At 44.4% G+C, this 12,548-nt stretch overlaps 1 protein-coding gene across 1 annotated transcript in view; it reads left to right on the top strand.

Moving 5' to 3' along the window:
* Positions 1-12,548, top strand: part of SLC1A1 (solute carrier family 1 member 1) — a 75,882-nt gene that overhangs the window by 35,038 nt on the left and 28,296 nt on the right. The window contains exon 2 of the mRNA XM_036101217.2: positions 2,007-2,147. Coding sequence (XP_035957110.1) covers positions 2,007-2,147 — 141 coding nt within the window. The remainder of the gene's footprint in view (positions 1-2,006; positions 2,148-12,548) is intronic.

Here is a 12,548-nt window from a genome sequence, read left to right as displayed (position 1 = left end):
GGCTCGGCGGGGAGCCTGCTTCTCCCTCTGACCCTCTCCCCTCTCATGCCGTTTCTCTCTCTCTCTCTCTCTCTCAAATAAATAAATAAATTAAATCTTTAAAAAAAAAAACAAAAATGTGGGGGGTGTGATGGGGTGCCTGGCTGGCTCATTCGGAAGAGCATGTGACTCTTGATCTTGGGGTTGTGAGTTTGAGCCCCAGGTAGGGGGGAAAGATTGCTTACACGAAATAAATAAATTTAAAAAACAAAAAAGAATTATATAAAAGGGGGTACCTGGTTGGCTCTATTGTTAAGCGTTTGCCTTCAGCTCAGGTCATGATCCCAGGGTCCTGGGATTGAGCCCCGCATCGGGCTCCCTGATCAGCAGGGAGTCTGCTTCTCCCTCTCCTACTCCCCCGCTTGTATTCCCTCTCTCACTGTCTCTCTCTCTGTCAAATAAATACAAATAAAATCTTTTAAAATATATATATAAAGGGGGGGGGCCTGGGTGGCCCAATCCATTAAGCGTCTGACTCTTGGTTTCAGCTCAGGTAGTGATCTCAGGATCATGAGATCAAGCCCCACAGTGGGCTCCAAACTTAGCACAGAGTCTGCTTTAGATTCTCTCTCTCCCCTTCCCCCTGCTCATGTTCTCTCTCTCTCTCTCTAATAAATAAAATCTTTAAAAATATAAAAGGGGGTGTTGCAAAGGGGCAGTGTGGGGGTCAGAAGTAAGGCAGTTAGACGTTGGGACCATTCGGAAGAGGATAAGTAAGAAATACTTAAAGTTTGTGATTTGTAGTTACCAAAACCAGCATAAGAAAGAATTCATGTAGACGTCTTGTGAAGGCAAGCTTTCAGAGCTTGAACGACACGGGTTTAACCTATGCAAGTCCCTGTACACACAGATTTTTTTTTCAATAAATGCAGTCCAGCACTGTAAATGTCTTTTCCTTATGACTTTCTTAATAACATTTTCTTTTCTCTAGCTGAGTTTATTGTAAGAATCCAGTTGACAGTACATATAACATACAAAATACACGTTAATTGACTGTTTATGTTCTGGGTAAGGCTCTCAGTTAACAACAGGCTGTTAGTAATTATGGTTTTTGTGGAGACAGAAGTTATACATGGATTTTCAACTGTGTGGGGATTGGTGCCCTGAACCCCAGCATTGTTCAGGGGTCCACTGTGTAACATTTCTTGATTTTGAACATTTCCCTACACTCACAGAAATATAAGCTTCAGTGTCCAAGGTACTCAGGTTCAGTAGCTTCATAAAAAGCCTCTTGATCAGACCAATTTGGACACATCATCATCTAGAAATAGCCAACACAGAATAGAGAGCATTAGACAGCACAGTTGTACAACAACATGTAAATATATCAAACCAAGAGAACCTTATGTTGCTATTAAAATCACAAAAGTTGCATAAACAGAGCGTGTCATAAAAACTATGAAAAGAGTATTTATGAGAAAATGAGAAAAATGAACACTGATATGTAAACTATAAAACGTAAAACACCTGGCTGGCTGAGCCGGAAGAGCATGTGAGTCTTGATCTCACGGTGGTGAGTTCGAGCCCAATGTTGGGTAGAGATTACTTAAAATAAAATAAAATAAAAATAAAATGTAAAATACCTAAGGTAGATAAAGACTAAGGGGAGTGTGTAAAAACAAAAGTAGTTATTTTGGGTTGACAAAGATGATGAATTTCTTTTCCTTCTCACAGTTTTTTTTTTTTTTGATATTTTGTCATAATAAATATAATTGGAGGAGAAAAATGAAAACAAAAATTTTCACGTGAAGAATATTTTTTTATAAACTCACTGAATAATGTGTACTTTGTGTTCATTAAAATGTGATTTGTTTTTTAAGTCTAAAATTTACAGAATCGTGGAAGACCATCTAAACTTTTTCTTGCCAATAAAATGTGGGGGGTGGAGTGGGGGGATATTTTTCCATAGAAATGTACACAGAAGAACTCAATGCTGGTTTTCTTTTCTTCTTTCCAATCTTTCTTAGGGATCACCATAGGAGTCTTGGTTCGAGAATACAGCAAGCTCTCTAGTCTGGAGAAATTCTACTTTGCTTTTCCTGGGGAAATCCTAATGAGGATGCTGAAACTCATCATTTTGCCATTAATTATATCCAGCATGATTACAGGTACCTTGAGAAAACTGATGGTTCTCTGTGATTATTTAAGGAGCTGTCTTTTAAGTTGTTCTTTTCTAATTATGGAAAAAATTGAAATGCATTTGATGCATCACACACACACACACACACACACTCCTTACTTGGAAAGTGTATATTTGCTTGAGTGGAAATATTTCATTATTCACAAAGTGGCATGGCTCTGCCTAAGGCCCTGTCCACCACTGCTTGAATCTTCATCTGGCCAGCCATGTGATACCTTGGGAGGAAGATGCCATTTTCAAACATATTATAAATAAAACTCTATCCAGGGCACAGGACGTAAAAAAAAAAAAAAAGTCCACATATTTGATCACTGAAATGTCAGCCAGTGTCCCCGGGGGAAATGTTGGTGTCAGTTTTGATGTTGTTTTGAGTAGCTCACTCATCTGTTTCCCAACTGCCGCCATGCTGCCCCCTCCCCCCCAATGAGGCTGTCCTCCGAGGCTCTCTGCCTTCTTCACTCCACTTCCACGCCTCCGCATACCTGCCCTGAAAACTCACAGCCACACGCTGTGGGGAACGTTTAAGGATGGGTTTGCACCACATTTTAAAAGCCTAGTATTTTAAAATCCGAACTTGTGACACAGTTGGATTTGGAAATGCTTTTTCCCTTCTTGGTCACTCTATTACAGGATCCCTTTAAAGAGCAAGCTTGCCTCTGGGGGTAGAGATTAATTTGGCTTACAAAAATGTCATTTGTCTGGGTGTGGTAAGCTGCTCAGTGCATTCCATAGTTTCTTGTACTTACCTTAATTCTGGCATTAAGTAAAATGTGGACTGACAGTCGCTAGTGTTGTCAGCTTGAAAAAATCAAGGTTTTCTGTAATCATGCAAGTAGGGTTCTTGACGTGTCCTCTTCTAGAATGTTTTTCCCTGTTGCCACTACAAAGACCTGGGGCTGGTCTATGTAGAGTACTGGGTGTTGGCTCAGGGGAGGGAGGGTGGGTATCAGGATCTGCTGCACTTAGCAGCCGCATTGCTGGAAGAACTATAGATTTGGCTATTGAACTTTCCAGGTGCCAAACTCAGTCAGGCTAGAATCCCCCGAGAGCCTTGTCCTTAAATGGTCTTGGTGTTCTTGGCTTATTACAAGCCTGAAAAGAGCATTTAATTATTTTTATGTATGTATTTAATTATGTTTTGGAAATGCCTGGCTTCTTTTAGGCCCTGCAACCTGGAGGCCAAATCAGTAGGCCAGTGGTTTATACCACATATGAGTTGTTTATCTGTTCAACTTTAAATTATCAGAAGCATTTAAAACTTGGAAGATTTCGTGTAACCGCCCAGGTTTCTGGGTTCCTCTGAAAAGAATTAAGATCAGGAAACACTGGACCAATGTCCGCCCACAGACCAACAGTGATCTGGAGCTGAGAGACGACTCTTCTGTTTAGTTGAAGCAAATACATTTGAGGATAACACAGCCCCTACCTCTCCCTATCATCTGATACCTCGTCCACTGCACTCATTTACATTACCTGCTGGCCCCATTGGTGTTGCCTTTATAACCCCTGAGCATTTTCTCCAAATCAAGATTCTAAACCTTTTCTTAGGCTCCTTTGAGAACATGATGAAAGCTTTGGACTCTCTCCCAAGAAAAATGTTCATGGTTGTACATACAATACTGTATTTTGCATGCAACTGTACAAGGTACATAAATCACTTGATGATCAATACCATTTAAAACTGGGGTCTATGGAGGGGGGCACCTGGGTGGCTCAGACGGTTGAGCGTCCAACTCTTGATTTTGGCTCAGGTTATGATCTCAGTGTCGTGGGATTGAGCCCCACATCGGGCTCTGTGCTGGACATGGAGCCTGCTTGGGATTCTCTCTCTGCCCCTCCCCTGCTCGCTCACACACTCTCTCTCTCTTAAAGATAGATAGATAGATAGATAGATAGATAGATAGATAGATAGATAGATAAAATAAATAAATAAAACTTGGGTTTATGGAGGAATGTATGGAAAGTTGATCCAAATCAGGCAGCGAATCCAAAACTGATGCATTAAACTGGGTTTTAGAACAAAAGGTAAAAATACATGTATGAATATGCTCGTATAATATCAGATGTTGAAATATGTACCACTCTTGGCAGTCAATGACTGGTGGTATTTTTGCAGTCTGGCTGTTTTGTGTGCTAGCTCAGCCTTGCAGATAATCTAGGAGAATAATTTGCAACCCTCAGCACTCTGCTCACATAGCCCAGCTGCTTTCTAGAGCGGGAGCACAGATCTGGACATTTCTACATTCTACATTTTTCCTAAAGGAAAACCCCCAGGAGTGAAACAGGAGTAAGAGAGAGACCAGAACCGCTACCCAAAGGGATGTGAATAAAGCAGTCTGGGAACAGTGATGCCATGTTCGTGATTTAAATTGTCAGATTAAAAGGGGAAACATAATATTACTAGTGTTGGCAAGGGTGTGGGAAAACGGGCTTATTCATACATTTTTGATTATTGTATTAATTGGAACAAACTTTTGGGGGGTGCAGCTTGGAACATGTCCCGATCTCTCTCCACTTCGTAATTCTACTTCTCAGAATTTCTCGTAAATAATTAGAGATCTGTTCAAAGATTTAGGTACAAGAATGTTCGTGGTAGCATTTTTTTTTATAATGTTGGTGAATTATAAGCAATCTAAACGTAAATTATACCCCTAAGTTATGATTCTCTGCAATTGTTAAAAACCTTGTTTTGGAAACATTTAATGGCATGTGGATATGTTCCTCACATGGCATAAAATAGGAAGATAAAAACAAATTGCACAACAGGATGTTGTATACAATCCGAAATTTATTAAAATTTATGTGCGTTTTTAAATGTTGGGAAGCAAACCAATTAATGATGGTTAGATCGAGGTAGTAAGAAAACATGACTCATTGCGCTTTCTTTACATTTTCAAGGCAAACACATGTTTGTTATTTTTGTTTGGTTTTGTATTTTCTTTCTCTCTTCCTCCCTCTCTCTTTTTCCCCCCCTCTCTCTTTCTCTCTTTCTTTTTTAAGGAAAAAAAGGCGGGGCGCCTGGGAGGCTCAGTCGGTTAAGCATCTGCTTTCGGCTCAGGTCATGGTCCCAGGGTCCTGGGATCAAGTCCCGCATCAGACTCCCTGTTCAGTGGGGAGCCTGCTTCTCCCTCTCCCTCTGCCTGTCTCCCCACTCATGCTCTCTCTTTCTCTCTCTCTCACTCGCTCCCTTTCTCTCTCAAATAAAAAAAAAAAAGGAAGAAAGAAAAAAGAGTGGAATGGGTTCTACTTTGTGCTCCTCGGGCTCAGCCTCTGGCAGGTTCCCCGCTCCCCTCCTCCCCAGCCATGCTCCCAGCCCCCCACAGCTCTGCACCACCTTTTCCCTGGTGCTCCGTCCTCCCCCAAACCCTGCAGGGGTCCTCAGCGCCCCCGCCCAGCAGGGGGCCAGCAGGGGAGAGCAGCAGGACAGCTGTAGAAATACACTAGAGCAGTTTTCACATTCCAAAAGCCTTCATAAACCCAGCAGATCAATAACACATCTTATACACTTATTAGGACAAAGGAAGATGGATGTTGGAAGCTGGGGAGAGTGAGATGAAAGCCCTCAGGATACAAATTAGAGGTAGAAATAAAAATTGAGACCTACGACTAGTAACGTGTGCTTCTGCATAAAGGAAACTCTCTTGATGAATTAACACGTAGGAAAAAAAAACCCTCTGCCATCAAAGCCTCTGCTGACATAAAAATACTTACTTTATAGCTTTTTTTTTTTTTTTTTTTTTAACAGAAGGAGCCTTCTTCATGTGACGAGCGGGGTAAGATGTCACATTAGTCGGGGAAATTTGAATATAGGCTGGCTGTTAGATGGTATCAAGAAATTGTTGATAATTTTCTTAGCGGGGATAATGGCATTTAGTTATGTAAGAAAAGGTCCTTTTTAATGCATATGGAATGATGTAGGGGTAAGATGACAGAATGTCTAGAATTTAGTTAAAACAGAAAAAAAAAGGCACAGTCGACAAAATCTCAAGGCGTTTTCAGACACAGGCAGTGTAGGCACCGAAAGAATCCTTCCCATAATTTACATCCCGAGGGACACACTCATGAGGCGCCGACTATCTGTTTGGGCCCCGTTAACATTTAGGTGTCTAAGCTGTATTTGTAACCAGGCCACCAGGGGAATAGCAGGGGAAGTGGCTTATGCACATGCCTGAGAACTGTGGCTCTGGACAATCCTGGTCCAGGTTTCCCCAGCCAGTGAGTTTAAATTCAGAGCACGTTTTCCTTAATACACAAATGATGATGACTTGAGCCTCCTAGGACCAGCACAGGAAAGGGAATGGCCCCTCAACGGCCGCTCCCCGAGGTTCCTTGAGCATCTTTCCAAGGTGGCGCCCCAGCTGTGCTCAGGAAGAGGTCCCCAACTCTTCCACTCCAGCCTCTCTGCCCCCACCACCTGGGCCAGAAGTGCTCTGCCAGGCACAGCGCACCCCTCCCCCGGCTGTCTCCTCTGCCTGCCGCCACCCTCTGACCCCGAGGAGCTCCCCCTTTGCTCCTCTGTCCTAAGATAGGAATGAGAACGTAATTCTTCAAAGCATAGCTGAGCCCAGGCTGTGCCCTGGGACAAAGCTTTGTGAAAGGTTGGGGAGTGAAAGTAGGGGAAGCACCCACAGTGACATCCACCTGCTCCCTGATGGGGGTCTTCTGAGAGTCCCGGGGCATCTTAAGAGGGCTGCCCCTTCGCTTAGCTGTCAGCCTGTTCCTTCCTCCACATGAAGATGTTCCAGGCATTGTCACACCCCTGACCCCACCACCTGACACTAGGTTTTGAAAAGGAAGAATTTCACTGTCACACAGGTCTTCCTGTCCTGGCCCAGAGGCGACCTCTTCCTGGGAGGACCAACATCAAGGAATATCCATTTTGGGGGAGCCCTCCTCCGAGCTGCAAAGGGATGGTTTGCCTTGGGGGCCCCATCAGGAGACTCACACTAGAATGGGTACCATTGGTACCCGCCAGGTTGGGGCCTAGGCCCCTAACCTGCAGGACATGGGAGTCTGTCCAGGTTGGGCTGTGCTGGGTCCATGCCACGTCCTGTGCACGGTTGCTCCTGGGAGCCAGGTGCTTATTCCTACCCCTTCTGTGGCCCTCCGCTCTGGACTTCCTACACGTGTCGGCCCCTCAGGAAGCCACAGCGGTGTGCCGCGCAATACATTCCAGATCCATTCCATTCCAAATTCATTCCATTCCAAGCCAAGGAGACGCCCTCCTTTCCCTCCGCCCCAAGCCACTGAGTCCCTGGATCCTAGTACTGATTTCACCTCCTGAACAAATCACGTACCAAACATAAGACTTTGGTAGAAAACACTTGCATTCTGTTTATTGATGACTTTCCTATTTTGACAAGAGCACTAGTTGGGTTGGATTTACATCTTCAAGGATAAATGTAAGACTCCACCCTTCAATGGTTTAAAAGAAACTTGTTTCAAACTTTAAATGATTGTCACTTCGGCCTCTACATCAGGATTTTCAGATTTGGGGGGCTTGATCTCAACTCTAAGGCCAGAGGTTTTCCACTACATTTTAACCAAGAAAAAAAAATTAAGTCTTATAGAGGCTTAGACAGAAACAATATTTATGAAACAACAGCCAGATGTAGAATACCTACGTAAGTTGGTTTCCTAGCAAGCAGGGGTCTGCAAACTTTTTTTTGTAAAGGACCAGATAGTGAATGTTTTAAGCTTTTCAAGCCAGATGTGCCTTCCCAACTGGCTGTCACCAGAAAGCCGCCACGAGCAATATGTAAGTGATGGGCATAGCTGTGTGCCAATAAAGCATTTATTTGCAGTAACAGGAGGCCAGCCAGCAGCTGGTCAAGATGAAGGACAAGACTAGATTCAAACTCTCAAGATACAGGTTCGTTAAGGTGGAATCATGTGGCAAAATAAATGAACACAACAAGCAACTATGACTCATATCAAGCAATGAGTGTAAATGTCCCTAAGAGGCACTGAGGAATGGAGAAGTCAGTCAAGGTTTTTGGAGATGCCTATTTTTTCAATTCAGGGTTTGCAAGCGATGACACACTTGGATTGTGTGGGCTGGGGAAGGCTTTTTTTTTTTTTTTCAGCTGTGTATTCATTTACTCATAAACAGCTGTGTACCTGGGTACGATCCGTCATCCTCCAGTGGAAAGAACTGTCCCGTGTGCCCCCCTGAAACGGGGTTCGGTGGAACTCAACATTTGTTAACCCCAACTGTATGACAACAGATGAAGAGAAAACCACCGGTGGGAGGGTGGGGTGCCTGCCACTCACCTGTTCATGGACCCCAGGACTTGTGCCAGTCGGGTCCACGAGTTCCCTCGTGGGTAAGAAAGTAGGAGGGAAGACACACGTATCATTTGGTTGTACCTCTCACTGTAGGGAGCTAAGAATGTTCATATGCAAAGTGATTTTTTGTGCATTTTTGATCAAGAAGTTAAAAATATACAATGCCGTGAAACTGGAGCTAAGAGTGCAATGTCAACTTCAACTGGTGGGGGAGGGGGTGGAGTATGCGTGCTTTTTTGGAAACATTGGTGGTTTTTTGTGGTTTCATCTCTAGAAGACTGCCATTCCCAGGTGGCCTGTAAACCTAAAACGCCATGCTGGGGAAGGCAGGGTTGTAGCCAAAACCATACAGACCAAGAAGGAACTTCTTGCCTCAATTGCAACATCTGTAACCACTGGACTTTGCCTGAAGTGCTTTTTTTAACTTTCCCAAGCCTCAATGGGGAACCGAGAAAATAAGATGAACTAAACAGCTTTGCACACGAGTTAAACATTTTCCTAAGATCATCCGGAAGTTCATGTTGAGTTAGAACACAGCTATTGAAGCCAGAGGACTTATTCTATTAATGTGATGTCTACGATGCCTTTTCTGCAAAGCAGAAAGGAGCACCTAATGTACAAAGAGTAGAGCTCCCACAGTGAACGTGCCGCTTGCCACAGTAATCAAATGAAAAGTGGCAAGAGATAAATATGCCCTGCTTCAGTCTCGTTCTGAGATAGTGAAGCCCCAAGAATCAACCATGGATGAGCTTTAACTTGTGCCTGTACTCAGGACACTGGCTCACAGCTCTGCTCGACTGTAAGCTAACCTGATTTTGTTTCTTTAAAAAAAGGAGTGATAAACCATGCCCGGACTCTAAAAAACCTCCTCTGTGTTGACTGCATGGACCTGGGATACCACTCATTCATTCATTCACTCACTCACTCATTCATTGCATCTTCAACGTCCCAGGCTCTGTGCTAGGCACACATGACATAAAGATAAGTCCTGGTCCAGCAAGAAAGATGCATTGTGATAAGTGTTTTGTGGGAATGAGGACGGTGGAGGGGACGCTGGGGTGGAGTTTTCAAGAAAAGATGAGAATCAGATGAAGAGGGCAGGGACTCCGGGCAGAAGAAAACAGCAGATGGCTCGGCACCTCTCGAGGAGGACAGTGAGACTTCGAGCAGAACGCTGGAGACACGGGGAAGAGGAGTGGGGATGGAAGGGTGAGCATGTGCCTTCATCAGGGGTCTGTCTAGGCATGGGGAAGCAAGTGACAGAGGTGACTGCCGCCTGCACCGTTCTCTGCAAAGGAACACGGCGAATGAGCTGCAGGTGGGGAAGTACTGTTTTGTTTTGTTTATTAATTTTTTAATTTTAATTCAATTAATTAACATATAAAGAATTACTGGTTTCAGAGGTACAGGTCTGTGATTCATCAGTCTTATATAACACCCAGTGCTCGTTACATCACGTGCCCTCCCCAGTGCCATCACCCAGTTACCCCATCCCCACGGCCGCCTCCCCTCCAGCAACCCTCAGTTTGTTTCCTATGATTAAGAGTCTCTTCTGGTTTGTCTCCCTCTCTGGTTTTGTCTTGTTTTATTTTTTTCCTCTCTTCCCCTATGATCCTCTGTTTTGTTTCTTAAATTCCACATATCAGTGAGATCATAGGTGGGGAAGTATTGTTAAAGAAAAAAAAAATTCAATGACACTTGTTAAAGTTGGTAAGGTAGACTTTATCCCAGACCATCATGATAGGTGTGGGGACCACTGCAGTGGGATTTCACAGTGGGGTGGGGGGGGCGATGGGGCTCTACTCGGAATACAGCATCAGCAAGTGAGAATTGATCTCCAAGGAGCAGGGGAGGGGGGATCAGTAGGTGGAAAATCACTAAGAGAAACCATCAGGGGAAAGGGGGATTCTGGCTAAACCAACCTAGTAGGATTCTTGCTGAAGGCAGGCCAGGGTGGCCAGATATCACCTGGGAGATGGTGGAGGATGGGGAGCCTAATTAGGTATGCAGAGTGATCAGATACTGGGTTCTGGTTAAACCAACTTAGCAAAGTTCTTAGGAAAACTAGATTTTGCATGAAAATACACAGATGGGTTTAGGAGGAGGTCCAGGAGCCTGACAAGGTGTGGTTAAACAAAAACCTTTGTTGGTATCAATCACAGAGGGACAGGAGAGTCTAGTGGTGAAGCATGCGGACCAAGGGGCCAGACTGCCCAGGTTTGAATCCCGGCTCTGCCATTTGCTAGCTGTGAAACCCTGACAAGTTACTTAACTTGTCCTCAACTGTGAAATAGGGAAATAGTAATGCTGTGTTGTGGTATGCCTGATACTATCAGAAGTTTCTAGAAAGTCCCTGCATTGGCATCAGAAGCTACAGAGCCAATATTCGAATTGAGCCATACAGATGCAAGTACGCTCAGTGCATGCATTCTGGAAAGGAAAATGTTATAAAAAGACTGACTCTTTGTAAGACACTAGATTGTAAAATTCACCAGCATACAAGTGGCTTCTACCCAGAATCCTGAGCTACTGATTTTATAGGATAAGGAGAAGCAAAAAGAGAGCTCAATAATAATTAGGTTGTGGTAAAGAAAAAAAAAGAGAAATTTCACTGAGCTGTTGGCTGTCCTGATGTCAAAGCATTCGTATGGACTTTGAAGAGAACGGCTGAGTCCCTCAGATCGTCTAAGGTGTGTTTAATACTCCTACTGAATCATAAGCCTCCTATAAAAGCTCATGGGGTCTTCTGAAAAGTTGGTCCCAACTACAAATACCACCAAGGTCCGTAGTATTAAAAAAAAAAAAAAAAGTTGCAAACAGCTCCCTGAATGGCTGAAGACCAGGAGACCAGCTGGCTGCTTCTTGACACACGTTTTGAACATCAAATGTAGAGGCTGCAAAGTGACCTTTAGTTGGTTCTGCCTAAGGACCGGTTTATTTTGTTAACTTCACAGAATAGTCTAAGGTGGTGATATAACCTATTTTCAGGGAGTTCTTTGTATTGATGCCTCTAAGAAAAGTAGATGTCATGGGCAAGCATGCACAGAAATATATTTTGCATGCTCCTGTCTGCCTCCTCTCTTCCCCTGTCGCACCCAGGGGTATTAATCAGGCAGCAGAGATGTCCCCGTGTTCTGGAATAGCAAGGTGAGGTCATAGCCAGCCTTGTTTTCCCTGGGGAATGAACTTGTTCATTTAACCCTCATAGCAACCCAAGGAAGTCGTAAGGTAGGGGTGACCCTATCTCCATCATCAGAGATGAGGACAGTTCCAAGGACTGTTCAAGATCACACAGATCATAAGAGCAGCACCTGGGACTAGTGCAGAGTCTCGAGTTCCGTTCTGGAACATTCCACCGTCCAGGGACCAGAGACCGAGGGAGGGGGCTGCAGCAGGCAACCATATATAACTAAGTGACTCATTCAACCACCACACGTTAATCAAGCTCTTCCTACATGTTGGGCACTAGATGTGCATTGGTGACCATGCAGGCATCTGGGTCTCCAGGAACTTCGTGCTGCTCACTACAGTCTAGTGCTAAAGACAGACGATAAATAATGATCCCATTGATACAACTTGTGAAATGTGATATGAGCAGGGTGCCAGGTGAAGAAAACAGAGGAGCCTGGTTTAGCCTGGTGACTCAGGAAAGGAGCCCCAGGAAAAGATGTGAACGTAGACAAGTGAAGAGTAGGGGGAAGGCCGTTCGTTGGACAGAGAAAGGAGTCCCTGCAAAGTGAGAGGGAGCTGGGTCTGTCCGGGTGAGGGCTGGGGGATGCCCAAGCTGGAAGGTGGCGCAGGCTGGGTTGGGGCGGCAGGCAGGCCCCCTTCCCTCGGGGTCTCTTCAGCCGGGGTGAGGATTCTCTAGCTTATCATCCATGCCATTGAAGGTCATACCAGAGTGTGAAACGGCCTGACGGATGTTCTTAAAGGATCTCTTTGGTGCCCATGTGATGAAGGAATACAGAAGGATTCTGGAGAAAGAGTGAGGGAATGAATGAGCTAATAGTTGCTGAGTGCCTTCCATTCGATTATTTCATTCAGTAATGATGGAGGCTATTTACCGGCACAGTTAAGTCCT

Source organism: Halichoerus grypus, chromosome 14 (genome assembly GCF_964656455.1).
Source record: "Halichoerus grypus chromosome 14, mHalGry1.hap1.1, whole genome shotgun sequence".
In the NCBI taxonomy this organism is placed as follows: Eukaryota; Metazoa; Chordata; class Mammalia; order Carnivora; family Phocidae; genus Halichoerus; species Halichoerus grypus.
Note: the sequence above shows the minus strand (reverse complement) of the source record. Positions and strands in the feature narration are given on the sequence as shown.